The sequence below is a fragment of the Erpetoichthys calabaricus genome, chromosome 1 (genome assembly GCF_900747795.2).
Source record: "Erpetoichthys calabaricus chromosome 1, fErpCal1.3, whole genome shotgun sequence".
Lineage (NCBI taxonomy): Eukaryota > Metazoa > Chordata > Cladistia > Polypteriformes > Polypteridae > Erpetoichthys > Erpetoichthys calabaricus.
In genome coordinates, this window is record NC_041394.2 from 184,200,434 (window position 1) to 184,218,033 (window position 17,600).

At 39.1% G+C, this 17,600-nt stretch overlaps 2 protein-coding genes across 2 annotated transcripts in view; one reads left to right on the forward strand and one right to left on the reverse strand.

Annotated features, from left to right (window-relative positions):
- Positions 1-2,247, forward strand: part of LOC114642568 (inositol-trisphosphate 3-kinase B-like) — a 40,398-nt gene extending 38,151 nt beyond the window's left edge. Inside the window, exon 8 of the mRNA XM_028791425.2 lies at positions 655-2,247. Within this exon, the coding sequence (XP_028647258.1) occupies positions 655-960 (306 nt within the window). The 3' untranslated portion in view covers positions 961-2,247. The remainder of the gene's footprint in view (positions 1-654) is intronic.
- Positions 2,248-2,941: 694 nt separating this feature from the next.
- Positions 2,942-17,600, reverse strand: part of atg2a (autophagy related 2A) — a 124,050-nt gene continuing 109,391 nt past the window's right edge. The window contains exons 38-42 of the mRNA XM_051923210.1: positions 14,256-14,338; positions 14,006-14,127; positions 7,820-7,974; positions 6,877-7,029; positions 2,942-5,078 (exon numbers count right to left, since the gene is read on the reverse strand). Of these exons, the coding sequence (XP_051779170.1) occupies positions 4,842-5,078; positions 6,877-7,029; positions 7,820-7,974; positions 14,006-14,127; positions 14,256-14,338 (750 nt within the window). The 3' untranslated portion in view covers positions 2,942-4,841. The remainder of the gene's footprint in view (positions 5,079-6,876; positions 7,030-7,819; positions 7,975-14,005; positions 14,128-14,255; positions 14,339-17,600) is intronic.

Consider the following 17,600-nt stretch of genomic DNA (forward strand, 5'->3'; position numbering starts at 1 on the left):
GTCTGCATGTAATATATTCAATTAGGCTCCTAAGTCCAGCTTTTCAAGAAGTGATGAATCATAGGTGACCATCCTTACATGTGTAAATATTTCTATGCAATAACCACACATACTCGCCATCCATTCATTCCATCAGTACTAGTTCATGTGACAGTGGAGCCTATTACTGTATGAATATAAAGAGTACGAAGCAGAAGCCAGTTCTGGCCAAAATCCACTGAATACTACCAGTTCTTCACACTGGCCTAGTTTGCTTCCATTAGTTAATACTAGTTATGTCTAAGCAATGAAGCTAAACATTGGTGAAACCGCTGTTGTCAAAAACCTAATTTTATACCATTTCTTTGTGATTTAACTGAAAGTGGCCATTAGATTAACTGACAACTCTGTATTAACAGCAGTGGAGTGTATGGGTGCCCTGTCCTACAGCCAGAGTTGTATCCACTTTGTAGCTCCTTGCAGGACTCAACTGGGTAAGTGGATTAGCAAGTGGACACCACACATATCGTATGGACAAATGTAAGCTGCAACATAGGCTGGCTTTTCCCATTGGGTGAATGACCTCAGTGTTTATCTTACAGTCCATGTAAATAATCAAGATTTACTGTCTCTCATTTACATGCTCTCAGTCACCAATGGCTCTCTACTTTACAGGTAATTGGCAGCTCCCTTCTTTTTGTCCATGACCAGAAAGGAAAGGCAAATGTGTGGATGATCGATTTTGGCAAGACTGTTCCCATTCCCAGTGGTAGGACATTATGCCATGATTTACCTTGGGTCGAGGGAAATCGAGAGGACGGCTACTTGATTGGCCTGGGCAATCTAATCCAGACTGTCCGAGACACACTACGTCAGATCCAAGAGGTTGCAGAGTTGGAGGAAACTGACATGGAGACAGTTTCCAGCATCAAACAAGAAATGCCAGCCTTTGAAAGGAGGGCAGCTGCCAATGAGTGCTAAGGATGTGTAGAATGAGGGCTAGGAAACAAAGGACACCGGAAGCAAAGTTTAGCTGTAGCAGTCAAATTCTGCACTCACAGACCACATTCATTCTAAGTAAAGACAATGAAAACTGAGGGGCAAAAAAACTAATGTGGGTTGTCAAACAAAAGTTTCAGTTCCCTTCTGGGAATGGGGTTTTACTTTATTAGCATAATTGGGTGGAGAATTATGGTGGTAAAGACAAATATACAGGCTGGGGAACAATTAATACATGTTAAGTACTGATGAGCTGGACTTGGGATTTTAGAAGCAGCATAAGTAAACCTGGAGTAAATTTTAAAAGCTGAGCTGGTCACAGCTGGGGAGGATTTGATTCATTCAGCTTGGGGGGAAAGGGAGTTTTAGTACTTAAGTATTATTATAGGGAACATGGGTACAAAATATATATATATATCTCTGTTTGGGTTTTATTTATTTATTGAAAAATGACAGTGGCATTGCAAAATGTAGAAAGAAATATGTTCTCTCATCTAATATGACTGTGATACATGGTGTTTTGGAGTATTTTCTCACCCTGATTTGGTGTTTTAAATTTAATTTCATTACAAATCAGTTCCTAAACTGAGACAGTACACGTGTTATATGATAATTGGTCTGCTCACTCTTCTACAAGCCAAAAGAAGCAAAAGCATTCCACACAAAAGTTACAGAGCTGCCCAGCCCACCAGGCCCACATAAAAGCTGCCTCTATTTGGCCTATACGCTCCGATTTTTTCACCATTAGACTTAATAGAACATCAGCCTATGGTTTTTATTATGCCCCCCATGGGGGCCATATGTGTGGCTCATGGTGTCATACATATTATTGTCTGAAATGCAGGCAGCTATTTAATACCCTGTAACTATGTCCATGTCCCCTTATGGTCTCCTAAGATGCTGTTAATACTACATTTGTTTCAAGAAGCTGGGGTTGTTCAGATGTGTTAATGTGACCATGAATGACCACCTTTTTATTTAATGCCTGGATGGAAACATTGTTTCCAAGAAAATGCCAAGATGTGAAGTTTTATCTGAAGAAGAAGAAACATTTTTCATCTACACGTAATCAGCCAGTAAGTGTATTTTAGCAACAGCAAAGCCAATGATATTTCTGTACCTCTCAGTATGATAGTCCACTAAAAGACAAGCATGGATTGGGGTTTTAAATACTAGAGTGCAGTGATTGCTGCAAGTATTACTAGTATATTTACATGGGTGCAAATATTTATCCTGTTATTGAATAAAATGCAGAACTGAAAACTGCAAGGCATTGTTATTGATGTATGCTTTTGTTCTTAAGTGCAATGACAGTCTCCATGGTGTCTGTTATAAACAAAGGTGCCTCCTGACTGGTGGAAACTTTCATTCATCTCGTATATTAAGTGACAGCTTGGCTTCAGACAGTGAGGCATTGTAACACATTCCTAGCATATCTTGTCTAGAGGTAAGTTATTTACTTAAATTGCATCACATGGATATTACATTACATCCAATATTTTATTGACCAGGTAAACTTTTATCTTAGCAATATATCTTGAAGTTTTATTGGGTCAGTTTTGTCCATCTTTAAGAACAAAACCAATGATTGGAAGGCCCACAGCCTAGCTTAATACTGGTATAGGAAATGACCCCTTATTTAAGTCTGGATTCACTGCTGCACTCTGGAATATTCCATCCGTCAGCAGATCTAGACCATAGTGTATCAGGAACAGTTTTAGGTCTTAACCACTTATATTGTTGTAGGCCTAACTGCAGTTGCCAGGTTTCTCCCTTGTGATTGCACAAACGGTCATGGTTTTGTTGACCTCCCACAAGCTTTGCATTCCCCAGTTCACTTCAGTCTTTGTAAGGAATCCCCAGCCGCCCGGGGCTATTTGGTGACGGAGTTGTCTGTCCTGTATTTTTACATGCTGTTCTAAAATAAACACATCCTGCCTGCACTTTCATGAAAGAAGGCAAATTAAGCATAAACATTTTATTTTTTTTTGTACATTTCTTTGATCTTTAAGTTTTGCATGTTAATATACAATAAATTCAATACAGTATATAGTAACAATTATACAGTAAAAATTTACCCATACATTATATGGTACACAGGATTTTCTCCATTTAAAACAAAACAAAAGTCTGCAAACTGATTACCAGGAGCTTATGCAAATAAAAGAAAAAAATGTACCAGAGAAAAAAAGACATTAGAATCAATGGGTAATTCACATTGAGAAATGGGAACAGTCATGGATCTAAACAAAGGGTGAGAATTGCAGATGTCTGGAGTATGTTTAGTTTAGACCTGTCAGTACTTGAGTTGCTGTAATGGGCGGTCTCCTCCCCCTGACACCGAAGGCTGTAGCCAAAAGCTATCCTCATCATTTGGGAGGATTCTGCCCCCTAATGGCAACACAATAACACATAATCTGGCATGGTAGACTACAAAGACCCTGCAGACAAAGGCACTGGACAATATAACAGGCAGATTCAAGGATTATTGTCACTAACACATGAAGAAATTCTAGTGTAAAGAAAATTCTGTTTATCAGCCTCATGAACATTGCATGACCTGTGCTGCTTTTCAAAAGGCCTTTTTTCTCAAAAACAAAAAAAAAATTCAAACTAAAGATTTCAGTATTGAAAAACAGAATTTACAATAGTGCACCAAAAAGGCCTGGCTTGGCATGTATTGCATTGTTTAGTTTGTGCTGTGCTATGAAATTATGGCTGAAAGAAACATGTTTTAAGGGTAAAGGCTAACCATACAGACATACCAAGGAAGAACATTTGGCAGTAAAACAAGAAATGTCAAGAGTTATGGTAATGAAGCACAACGTGAGAAGAATGGTGTCTCACGGGTTTACTTGCCAAGAAAGTGTGATGAAGGACATAAAGGAACAACTAAAACCAAAGTTGTATTCACATGGCAAGTTGTCACCATCATTACTGACAAACCATTTCCGTAAGTAAACTTCTCAAATTTCATTTATGTTATTGGATATTTAAAATCTATTATTTTTAATGGCAGTCTGTCAAACATCTGTGCAACTTACTGAGACCGGAGCCTTCACCCTGTTTATTTCTGAAAGTGAATAAAAGCGCCTAAAAATGCCATCCAAATAACATAATATGGGTTGCAAAACTATGAAATGTACACAGTAAATCATCTGGGAGGTGCAAAAGAAAGTGAACCTGAACAGCAATAAGTTTAGGTTGATTCTTCATCCAAGAAGCAAGTGGTGCTTCAAAAGCGAGCTGCACACATGGCTGACAAAAGCAGCTCATAGCTACTGAATGCATAAAATGCAATCTGTAAATGTATTATGGGTGTTTACAGTGTGCTGTCATGAAGAGGTAAGCACCATGTAAAGAGCCGGGAGGGTGTTGTCATCCTCTTCAGATTAATAACCAGGGGACAGTCACCTTCGTTCGTTAAAGCCTGCAACATTTTCAAAATTTCCAGTAATTTCTGTCTGAGTGGAGAACCCACCAGGAAATACAAATGCTTATGCATCTTTTAAATGACAAGTGATTTAAAAAGCTGCAGTTGCTCGTTGGGGAAAAGACACATCAAAAACAAAACATACTGCTTGTTTAACATTCTAATGATCAGAGTCTCAAAGTGACATGTACACAGCATCTGCCAGCCATACTCTAGGATAGGTGATCATGATAACGTGGAAACAGACACACAAGTATCAGTTCCAATTTACAAAAAATAATAGAAATATAGTTTAAAAAACTTGACTAACAGTACAGGCTTTTTCATGTGCCTGTTTGCTGACCACACCTACTGGACTGCCTACTTTTGGGGTTAGCATGGCACTAGGAGTGTCCTTTAGAGGTGAAACAAACTTCACTGTTTGAAGGGCTCAATCCTGGCTCTCCTCTGTACGCCACTTTAAGAAGTCCTCTTTCCGTGCATCAGGTTTGATCTGGTTCCGCATTCCACCCAGCAGGTTGGAGGTTGCCTCTGTGGCCACAATGAGTGGACGGACCACGGTTGGTGGGATCTGTCGCAGGACACCACCTACAGCTCCTGGGAGTCCTTTCTGCTCATGTCCACGTGTAGCAACATCACAGATGGTCTGTGCAGTATCAATTACTCCCTGCAAGCCCATAATCGAGACAAAAATGAAGGGAAAAAAATCATTAGAAAGTAATGCTCTCCAGAAAAGAAAAGCAAAATGATCACAGTGATCTGTGTGGAGGCTGCATGCTCCACCTGTGTTCTTATATTCAGGTATTCTATTCCCCTTGCCACAACCCAAAAACAAGTACTTGGAGATGGCTGATGACTCTAATTCAGTCATGTATGAGTGTGTGTTGGGTACTCTGCTGTGGATTTGCCACCTTTCAACAGTTGGTCCCTGGGTCACACCCAGTGCTGCTAAGATCATCTACCACTCAACTCTATGCACCAATGCGTTATTTCAGTAGATAAATGGATTGATCATCTTAGAGCTGTGCCGTGGTCCCAAAAAAAAAGGCTAGATAAAATGTAGCACAATACCATGTCTGCATGGATTTTCCTGTGGGTTTCCTACTCGAATCTCAAAAATATTAACCTGACACTTTAAAATGGCTGCATATGAATGAGCATGCTCCATCGTGGATTGGTCTCCTCCTTCTGACCACTACTCCTAGAATAGGCAGCAACTCTCTACAACAGGGAGCCCAGAAAAGCAATCTAAAAAATTAAAGGAATGATGTAATTAATCTTTACCCTCTGCTTAATAATTTTATTTTGTATTGTTACATGTACCATTACTTAAACGTGTTGGTCCCCAAAGTGTGAAGCATTTAATGGTAGCTCTGATAACAAGTGGTATACTAGTACAGCAAAAAGGACTCTCTTATCTTAAATTTCCCAAAAGATCCTGCTAAATAAGGCTAGTGTCCTACTGTTGACAGTGAAAAACAAAGTGGATGAGCAAGATTGTTTTTTGGTACACATGGAACTAGTTTAGGAGATTCTCTTTTTCAATTTCTGTATATGTCGATTCTCAGAAATCAGCTACATTTAGACAAAGAGGCACAGATGGAAGTGACAGTACAACCTCTGGAGCTGTCAATGTGCTGTCACTTGCACCTGCATCTGATGACTAAATGTTTTCAAAAGCTCTCTGTAAACAAAAGGATTCAAATTAATGTCTAACAGCTTTTGGTGACCTAAAATTTAAATAGTGTATTTCAGGGTAGCAGCAGTTTTGTGGCCATCATCCTGGATGGAATAGAGGAATGGGAGTTGAGTCCTCCGGTGAAGCCTTCAATTTACTATTCTGCATCTCTAGATAATGAGCTTTGACCAAAAGACGGAGTTCAAAAATACAACTAGCCAAAATGTGGCCCTTGTGGTTTAGGTCTATAGTTAGAGTGCTCCGTAATGGCCTAAGAGTCTTAGCAGGTATGGCCCATTGGGAGAAGTCCTTGGGAATTCCCCAGGAAGGTTGAAAAAAAGTTTACAAGAATATGGTGGTCTAGTCCACCCAGTTTAGCATGCTGCAAAACTGCAGCTCTCCTGACAATAAGTGGAGTGAAAATGATAATGATGAGCGATAAAACTCGACAATATACATTTGTACCTAACCAGTATGAATGAGAATAAAATAGAGATCCCATTATATAATGTTCAAAGCAGCAAAGATGACAGAGTGGAAATCCAGTGCAAATATTTTATAAAATGAAACAGACTCAAAGCTCACCTCATCTCATTTTTTTAACCGATTTTCTTGTAAGGGTCAAGGTGTGGAAAATGGACAGACTCAAAGCTACTATGTTTAAAAGTGTGCATCCATGCAAAACATATCAAAGTATTAGTTTGCTTTATTAACATATCAGCTCTAACAAGTCCACTGTACCCAACATCAATAAATGGCTGACTACTTTAACTCCACAGCTCCATACCTCTCGCACAGTGTCATACGCCTTGACAACGCCCTCTCGAAGGTCTGCAGGCTGCTGAGCTCGTCTTTGACGTTTGACATGCCGCTTATCCATGATGGCGCGGGAAATTGGAGGAGTTGGTGAAAGGATATCATAAACTGTTTCTGCTGTAGCCTGATGAACAAAGTTGAAAAGACAAAGAACACTGTTAACTACTGCACTACACACTTCACACTACACCATAAAGCAAAGCTGCAGAAAAATGGCATGTTAAGATTTCTACTTTAGGGACTCTCTTCTAGTTGTTTCTCTCCATGTATTCTTGTTGGGTAGGGTTGGTTTTGTAGGAAAGTTGGACAAAGCAATTGTAAACCATCTGAAAAGTCACTACCTTCCTCCTCAGTTCAGCATTGGTGTCTGATATGTCATATTCAAGTATAGCCATATAGTGCATCTGCCTTGACTTTCTGGTCTAGGAGTTTGCAGCTCATAGCACAACATTTATAGACATGCAGTGAGGCACCGTTAACGGTCTCCTCAGAGATAAACTAAATGAAGGCTGTCAACAAATGAAACTATCAGAGATGCAGTTACAAGACAGCAGAAGTCAGTTTTAGAGTACAAGTGTAACACTTGGATTGATAGAGGAAAAGCAGTTACAAAGTGTTAACACCACTCACATTGTGGTTTGCTGGCATACTGTAGGGTGTAAATTTAATCTCCCAAGTTTTTCACCACATGATTGACTTGGTAACAATTTGTGATTCAATGAATTAATGTCTGGACCCACATTAATTAATGCATGAGAATTGACCACACACCATCATGCCCTCTTTTGAGGCCATACAAAGTCAATATTGTAGCGTACAGCACAGCCATTACACTCGCGCATTGATTCCTGATGTACAAATCTATTTGTTAATTTTCTGCACACAAAAACCATTCCTTCCCTGGCAATATGTACCTGTATGGCCTGTACAAGGCGGTTACTGAGTTCCAATGCAGCTGAAGCAGTAGACGTCCCAAAAGAGGCTGCTCCTCTCTGAAGACCCCGGATAATGCGTCCATCCTTCCTATACTGTTCGATGGGTAACCAAAATAAATCTCTAAGTCCATGGACTGGAAAGAAAAATAAAATGATTAAAAGATAAACATGGCTGGAACCCCATGAATGTTTTCATTACTTGCAGATCCAATCCATTAATATCACACTTCTCATGGATTGCTATGTCCATTTTGTAATATGGAAACCAAAAACAAATACAGCATTTCCAAATGGGGTGTTACTGATTATAAGAACAGCATCTCTAGACTGGTATTATACAAACTATAATATGTAATCCAACATTCAGTTGCCCTTTTTGGTTGATTCTTTATATTACTCTTTTCATACTTGAGTATTTTTTTTTTTGCTGAAGCTTTATTTATACATGTGTTTTAATTATTTCTTTGTCCGACAGATTTTTTTTTTTTCCTTTTCAGTTTTAGTGTTTCATATTACCACTTTAGAATCACTGCAGACACATAATGGGTTGCTAAGAGACTTCCCAAGAGGCCCCATGATTCACATCTTGAAGACTCACTTATAAATTCCAGTGCAGCAGTGTTTGAGGTTAGGGAGTTGACCTGTGCACAAGTTCGGTTTTGTGACTTACGCTCTGGTTTATGATTCATAGCTTTGTTATTTGAGCTTGACTCTGTTTTAGAACTTGGTTCTGGTTGAATAATATTACTTTAGTAAACAACTCTTTACAATCTGTGTCCAACTATGGTAACCTCAGGTTTTCATAGCCAATGACAGTCTCTTGAGAAACCTGTTTTGTCTTTGTCAAAAGAGACACACACCTCCTGGTCTCTCACTAATTATAGCTTACTAGTTACTCTTTCTTCTTTTTTCTCAACAGACTTTTCAAAGAGGTCAGATGGAGATAAAAAGGCAGGCAGGGTTCAGCCAAGCTGTTTTGAGTTTTCATGACTGGTATAATGAAGTTTTTTTTTTAATTTGATGTCACCAGCCCTTATCAAGTGACTGATGTTTTTCTATCACATTATGCCCATGGCTGCAAAATGCAAAACCTAGATTTTCCAATGGCTGTAATCTTATGGTGCAGAAAATAGAAGGTTTTTCTGCACCTGCTCAGTGTAGTGCAGGGGTCTCCAACTCCAGTCCTGGAGGGTTACCGTGGCTGCAGGTTTTCATTCTAATCCTTTTCTTAATTAGTGACTAGTTTTTGCTGCTAATTCACTTGTTTTGCCTTAATTGTATTTGACTTGCTATTTAAGATTTAGACTACTTAATTGTTTCTTTTTACCTTAATTAGCAACCAAACAATAATGAGATACAAAATGAGCCAACACATGACCAGGGGCCTCATGTATAACGCCGTGCGTAGAACTCACACTATAACATGGCGTAAGCACAAAAGCAGGATTGTGCGTACGCACAGAAAAATCCAGATGCAGGAATCTGTGCGCACGCATACTTTCACGTTCTTCAACTACATAAATCCTGATCAGCGTGAAAAGTAACACACGTGCACGCGCCTTCTGTCCCGTCCCAACTCCTCCCAGAATTACGCCTCTTTGAATATGCAAATCAATATAAATAGCCTTCTGTGAAAAGACAATGGGAAAAGCACAGGGGAAAATATAAGAATTTCAGCGAATACCAAGTGGAGGCAAAGGAAAAATGTATTATTTGTTGGTTTAAACAGTGGTATAATCAACAAAAGAAAGTTGATCGAGTGACAGAGTGTCGGAAAAACTCGAAAGATCAAATTCACAAAGTCGCACAGTGCCCGAAATAAAAAAGGAATCACATATCAAAGTCGCCGTGAAAAGGCAACTCGTAGCCCACCGTCTGAGTGTCATATGAAAGCATATTAGGGTACAAACAAAAAACATAGGCACACAGTGGGAAAAAAGCACGAAATGTCAACTTTAATCTCGAAATTTCCACTTTAACCACGTAGTTTATTTTGCCATTAAAGTAGAACATCATAAACTTCATCTTAAAATCGTTTATTTTACTAGTTTCTCAAGTAGCATGTTAAATGCTTTGTTCTGTGTTTGATCTTCTATGTGTGTGAATCACTACGTGCTTCCGTTCTTTCTCTTTCTCCGACAGGACACAGAATGCATTACATTCGAGATATTACAGCTCTCTGAATAATTAAAATACTGAGATGTATACGTGATATCTTTTTCATGATGATAGGAATGAAAGCATGTTATTAAACATGGGAACACGGTGGCGCAGTGATTGTTCATATCTCACGCAAGAGGCTTGCTGCACCATGTGCGACCTTCGATGAAATAATTTATTACAGAAGTACTGTCTCTTTCAAACGTACTAACCTCCAATTCCTGTCCATACTTTTCTTTCTCCAATCGCCACACAATCAGCTCTGTAATAGACGTTAAGCCATTTGTAAGCTTAGAATGCCGATTCTTCAAAACTTCTAAGGAACATTGAAATATCTTCGTAGTACATGTTTAATTATTCTATTCGTCTATCCTTCCAGCGTCGCGTCAGCACCAGCAATAATACAACGCAAGGCAGGAGCTATCCTTGAAGTAGCTATACGCTGCGGCACCGTGTCCTCACATGTTTAATTATTAACAATACAGATTATTTAAATGAAGTTAAAGTTTTATCTGTATACTATAAACAACATATTTTGCTGCATTTCATCTTAAAAATGATATTGTCATCATACGCGCTTTATAAAGTAGCGCAGGTTGTGCAATATTATAACTGTAGTGTAAGTTTACAGTGAGGTGATTGTACTTATAAGTACAAACAGTTCTACAAGGAGCACTTGATGGACTGATTGAGTGCGTTTATAGTTCTTGGGATGAAACTGTTTCTGAAACGCGAGGTCCGTACAGGAAAGGCTTTGATGCTTTTTGCCGTGGTTGAGATAGTGTGTACTTGAAACTGTATACCGATAATTCTCTTTCCGATCATCTGCTGCTGTGATTCCCCACTCAGATACAGTGATATAAATACTCCGAGTGGTGCAGTGAGAGTAATATGGAAAAAGATGATCCACAGTGGCAAACCTTAACGGGAGCAGCAAAAAGAAGAACAAGATGCAGTGAGCGTAACAACGCTAAAGCAGTTATGGTATTTGGAATACTATGGCTGTTCCCTGGCCCATTATATTGCTACAGGTTAATTACAATCAGATTCATTACACTATCTATCTAATAAACAATATGCAGTTAATTCCAGTGTATTTATAAAGCCGCGTCAGGAATGTGGAGCTAAGAAAGAAAGGATGAGCACACAGGAACAGTAGTTTGACCATTCTGTGGACCATTATATTGTCACAGGTTAATTACAATCAGATGCATTAAATTTATGAACGATATGCGGTTAATTTCAGTGTATTTGATAAAGCCGCCGCCGTGGATGTGGATCTAAGAAAGGGTAACCACACAGGAACAGTAGCACTGCTTTAATGCTGGGTGCCGCCAGTCTGCAAAACCGAGCGGAGAAATTGCGTACGCCAAGGTATGAGTTACCGTGGAAATGTGCGTGGCTTTACGCCAAGTTTAGGTTTTATACATCGCGATTTGAGCGTGGAAAGGTTCGTACGCAACATTTCTGTGCGTACGCACCGTTTATACATGAGGCCCCAGATAACCAGTGTCCACCATACAATATCTGAAAATAATGAAAGGTAAAGATCTCAGTAATACCATGTGTGTCCAAATAAAATCAATACAATGTCAATTATGAAATAGTCACATTGAAAACTGCATTGATTTAAATCAATGAGTCATTAAATTGTGAAAAGAATATGTAAATAAATAAGTAATCTAATTATTATGAAATTCTATTTCATCGTTTTATTTTGGTTCAATAACATAAAATTGTTTCTGGTTTAATTTCAAAATGGCCTTTTATTTCCACATTCTTTTTTTTTATTTATTAATGTCACTTTTTTGAACGGGCCTGATAACGCTACAGGTATTTATTTCAAAATGCCTTTTTCATGATGCTGTCGTCACTTGTCAATCAAGACAAAGACAAACAGAGTAAACCTGTTCCTACTGGTTAATCATTTGTAGCGACTTACTTTCTTCTAATTGTACAGAGTTGGTTACCAAAGACCTCTGCCTCTACTAGCCTTCCAACTGGAAAAGAGGAGTCATTCTATCAAGGATCACCCAATTTTGAAAAGAGTTGCTGCAGCATAATTTTCAAAAAATGTGAAACGATTCTTTCAGTTGTGGCTATCAAATGAAAACACTTCGAAAGACACTTCAAACCCAGCACAAGCAGGCTTAAAAGCAAAAACATCCACATATTAAATAAGACTTTATGACCAACACCCTCTGAACCCCACCTTTATATATTGTCCTTGATTCCTGTGTGTCTAATCATTTTCCTCTGGTGATGACAACTGGTAGGGTTTGAAAGCTTAGGAATAAAAAAACTACTTTTAAGATATGTGACTCACTTTCTCCCTTTGTGAATTTCTAGCCACAAATATATATTTATACAGACAAAAACACAGTACGTGTGTAGTATTTTTGGCCATCAATCAACCATACAAATGAATGTATGGAGTTTCACAGTTTAAAAAAAAATCATGCAGCACACCGCCTAGGTGAACCTTCACAGAATGACCCAGACATGGAAGCAAGAGTTGGGATAGTTAGTTTGGCAGATGGTTTACCACATGAGGCTATTTAAAGTTCAGTATATTATTGTTTTTATAAACATGTCCATTGCTAAATCACACACTACTATATATTAAATTACTTCTGAAAAACTAGTGCAACTCTTACTAGTTCAAGGTTTTGCCAGTTTGAATACAAGTAGTGCAAATGAGCATGTAAAGGTAATCTACAGGTAAAAGGCTCAACCTGGTGTCTTGACTGACAAGTGATAAAACTATCCATCTTCAAAAAAAAAAAAAAAAAAAATTGGAAAACTCCCACCATAAAATAAAAATGGCTTTTCAGTAATAATACCTGCAATAACTAAAAATAAAATTGTATTTCATAATAATTAGATGGCTTTTTTTTTTACTTACACATTTTTGCACATTTCAATGACTCATTTATATATACAGCAATGCACTTTTTCATTAAATTATTTATTGTATTATTGCCATACTAGGTTTGGTTGATCTGATAATAGATACATAGCACTTTATTTAGTGTAAAATAAATGCAACATTAAAAAAGAGGGAAATAAACTTGTCTATAACACTGTATTTACAGCATCTATGCATTTAAAATAGAAGTGATGTTCTATTTAAACTACAGGTGCAAATATCACACTTCGATTAATGCATGAAATTTAGCTGTTCAAATAGTATGTTTATTATACCTGCAAAGGTCAAAGTAATTATTAAAAGAAAACTAACAGATATTAAATCTTCAGAGCTAAACAAAGCACATAAAATTTCAGTGTTAAGTAAGGGTAATGCCAGTTGCTGCTTTGACAGTAAATTAAGTTCTTTAACCATGGCATGTGCCCAGCTGGTAGCAGATTAACAGTAAATTTCTCACAGATGTTAGAGAACACTTCCTCAAAAACAAAACTGTGAATATATGAAACCAGTTACCTAGTGGAGTGGTTGAAGGTGACCCTTCCACTTTTTTTGGAAATACTACATAATTGCAACTAACTGGCCTTGATAGACTAAATGACATAATTGTATAATTAGGTGTATGGATTATTGCACACATGAAAATACTACAGAGATAATTATTGTAAATCAGACTGCGTCAGATTGAATAAAAGGAAAAGGCCCTTAGTCGTCAGTTCTGTTTGACAATGCAGAACTTTGCTTCACTAATTATTCAGATGTAATGTTCCGTGTCATACCCTCTTCTTTAATCCCAAACTTAGTGAGCTGTAAGCCTAGAAAACACAATGTCCCCCGATTTAAAAATCCTGAAATGGCAGGGCTTGGTTTCCTGAACTTCATTAAACCTGTGTCTTAAGAAAAAATTCATGAAATATATAACTAATCACATACTATAAAACTATCAAGCCAAAGGAGCAAAAGAATATTATTCCTCTTAGAACATGGGTAGCTACTGTCATTAACATTGATTGTTCAGTGACCTCATACTTTTGTAAACTCTGCTCTCTGTCCATTTTAATAATTAATCAATGACTTACAAAGCTGAACAACTGAGTGCATAGGACCCACTCCTCCTAGAATTCCTGGCAGTTGGTTTTTCCGGATATCTGTCACCCACTCATTCACAGCATAGTTGATAACTTTGTCAACACCTAGAAGACTAAAATAAGCAACATGACACTAGGTGGTTGTTCACATGATCACTAGTGATACAGTAATAAAGTGAGATAACTTTACAAATATGCTGAAAACTATTAGAGCAGCTTTGAACCTAAGAAGCTCACTCACCCATGTCGACAGCACAGCCTCTTCAGTTTCAGCTCGGAGCAGTTCAACTGAGCAAGTCCTATCAGAATGCCAGCAAAGGTTCCCTAAAACAGTGCAGAAATCCCATTATAATGGTATTTTTGGCAAAGAACTCCAAACTAAAGCAAATAAAACTAAAGAATGCGGTGACCGATACAAACTTTGCTCATTTACATTTATGCGAGGCATCTGGAAAGTATTCACAGCACATCACTTTTTCCATATTTTATTGTTTCAGCCTTATTCCAAAATGGATTAAATTCATTTTTTTCCTCAGAATTCTACACACAACACCCCATAATGACAACGTGAAAAAAGTTTACTTGAGATTTTTGCAAATTTATTAAAAATAAAAAAAATTGAGAAAGCACATGTACATAAGTATTCACAGCCTTTGCCATGAAGCTCGAAATTGAGCTCAGGTGCATCCTGTTTCCCCTGATCATCCTTGAGATGTTTCTGCAGCTTAACTGGAGTCCACCTGTGGTAAATTCAGTTGATTGGACATGATTTAGAAAGGCACACACCTGTCTATATAAGGTCCCACCGTTGACAGTTCATGTCAGAGCACAAACCAAGCATGAAGTCAAAGGAATTGTCTGTAGACCTCCGAGACAGGATTGTCTCGAGGCACATATCTTGGGAAGGTTACAGAAAAATTTCTGCTGCTTTGAAGGTCCCAATGAGCACAGTGGCCTCCATCATCCGTAAATGGAAGAAGTTCGAAACCACCAGGACTCTTCCTAGAGCTGGCCGGCCATCTAAACTGAGCGATCGGGGGAGAAGGGCCTTAGTCAGGGAGGTGACCAAGAACCCGATGGTCACTCTGTCAGAGCTCCAGAGGTCCTCTGTGGAGAGAGGAGAACCTTCCAGAAGGACAACCATCTCTGCAGCAATCCACCAATCAGGCCTGTATGGTAGAGTGGCCAGACGGAAGCCACTCCTTAGTAAAAGGCACATGGCAGCCCACCTGGAGTTTGCCAAAAGGCACCTGAAGGACTCTCAGACCATGAGAAAGAAAATTCTCTGGTCTGATGAGACAAAGATTGAACTCTTTGGTGTGAATGCCAGGCGTCACGTTTGGAGGAAACCAGGCACCGCTCATCACCAGGCCAATACCATCCCTACAGTGAAGCATGGTGGTGGCAGCATCATGCTGTGGGGATGTTTTTCAGCGGCAGGGACTGGGAGACTAGTCAGGATAAAGGGAAAGATGACTGCAGCAAAGTACAGAGACATCCTGGATGAAAACCTGCTCCAGAGCGCTTTTGACTGGGGTGACGGTTCATCTTCCAGCAGGACAACGACCCTAAGCACACAGCCAAGATATCAAAGGAGTGGCTTCAGGACAACTCTGTGAATGTCCTTGAGTGGCCCAGCCAGAGCCCAGATTTGAATCCGATTGAACATCTCTGGAGAGATCTTAAAATGGCTGTGCACCGACGCTTCCCATCCAACCTGATGGAGCTTGAGAGGTGCTGCAAAGAGGAATGGGCGAAACTGGCCAAGGATAGGTTTGCCAAGCTTGTGGCATCATATTCAAAAAGACTTGAGGCTGTAATTGCTGCCAAAGGTGCATCGACAAAGTATTGAGCAAAGGTTGTGAATACTTATGTACATGTGATTTCTCAGTTTTTTTATTTTTAATAAATTTGCAAAAACCTCAAGTAAACTTTTTTCATGTTGTCATTATGGGGTGTTGTGTGTAGAATTCTGAGGAAAAAAATGAATTTAATCCATTTTGGAATAAGGCTGTAACATAACAAAATGTGGAAAAAGTGATGCGCTATGAATACTTTCCGGATGCACTGTAAGTATGTAGATACCCCTCTAAACTATTAAGTTTGGGTGTTTGAGCTGCATCAATAAAATCAAGCATATAGCCATGCAATCTCCATTGACAAACATTGGCAGGAGAATGGGGTGCACTGAAGAGCTCAGTGATTTTAAACATGATACTATCATAAGATGCCACCTTTGCCACAAGTCAGTACACAACATTTCTGTTCTGCTAGATCTGCTCCAGTCAACTGTAAGTGCTATTATTATGAATAAGAAGCTTCTAGGAGCGACAAAAGATCATCCACAAAGTGGTGGACCACACAAACTTACAGATTGGACCACAGAGTGCTGAAGCAAATAGCATATAAACATCACCTATCCTATGTGGCGCCACTCACAGGAGAATGGCAAAATGTCTACAGAAGTAACATCAGTGCAAGAGCTGTGTGTCAGGAGCTTCATGAAAAGTGTTTCTATGGCTGAGCAGCTGCACACAAGCCTAAGATCTCTATGTGCAATACCAAGGGTTGGGTGGTGTGGTGTGAATAACACCGCGTTTGGACTCTGAAGCAGTGGAGAAATGTTCTGTGGAGTGATGAATCTGGGTATAGTAGGGTTTGGTGGATGAGGAATAAAGGTCTGGAGCTGTTTTACAGGGTTTGGGCTAAGGCCTTTGGGTCCAGTGAAAAGTACTGTTAATGCTACAGAATACAAATACATTTTAGACAATTGTGTGTTTTGGCAATAGTTTGAGGAAGGTCATTTTCTGCTCAAGCATAACTGTGCCCCAGTGCACAAAGCTAGGTCCGTAAAGACATGGTGTGATGAATTTGGTGTGGAGAAGTTCAAGTGGCACGCACAGAGCCCTGCCCTCAAATTAATTGAACACCTTTGAGATTAATTGGAATGGAGATTGCAATACAGGTGTTCTTGTCCAATATCACACATGCTGTTTAGGCTGAAATGGGCGCAAATTCCCCACAGTTGCATGTAAAATCCTGAGGGAAGCCTTTCCAGAAGACTGGAGGTTGTTATGGCTGCAAAATGGAGGGCAACTCCAAAGAAAGAAAGAGAAAGACAGACAGACATAGATAGATAGACAGATAGATAGATAGATAACTTTACTGGGAAATTCACATACTCCAGCAGCAGCATACTGATAAAGAAACAATATTAAATTAAAGAGTGATAAAAATGCAGGTATAACTTACAATAACTTTGTATAATGTTAACGTTTACCCCAAAGGGTGAAATTGAACAGTGACATAGTTTGGGGGAGGAACGATCTCCTCAGTCTGTCAGTGGAGCAGGACAGTGACAGCAGTCTGCCGTTGAAGCTGCCGCTCTGTCTGGAGATGACACTGTTTAGTGGATGCAGTGGTTTCTCCATGATTGACAGGAGCCTGCTCAGTGCCCGTCGCTCTGCCACAGATGTCAAACTATCCAGCTCCATGCCTACAATAGAGCCTGCCTTCCTCTCCAGTTTGTCCAGGCGTGAGGCGTCCTTCTTTAATGCTCATAGTTTGGGATAATGCTCATAGTTTT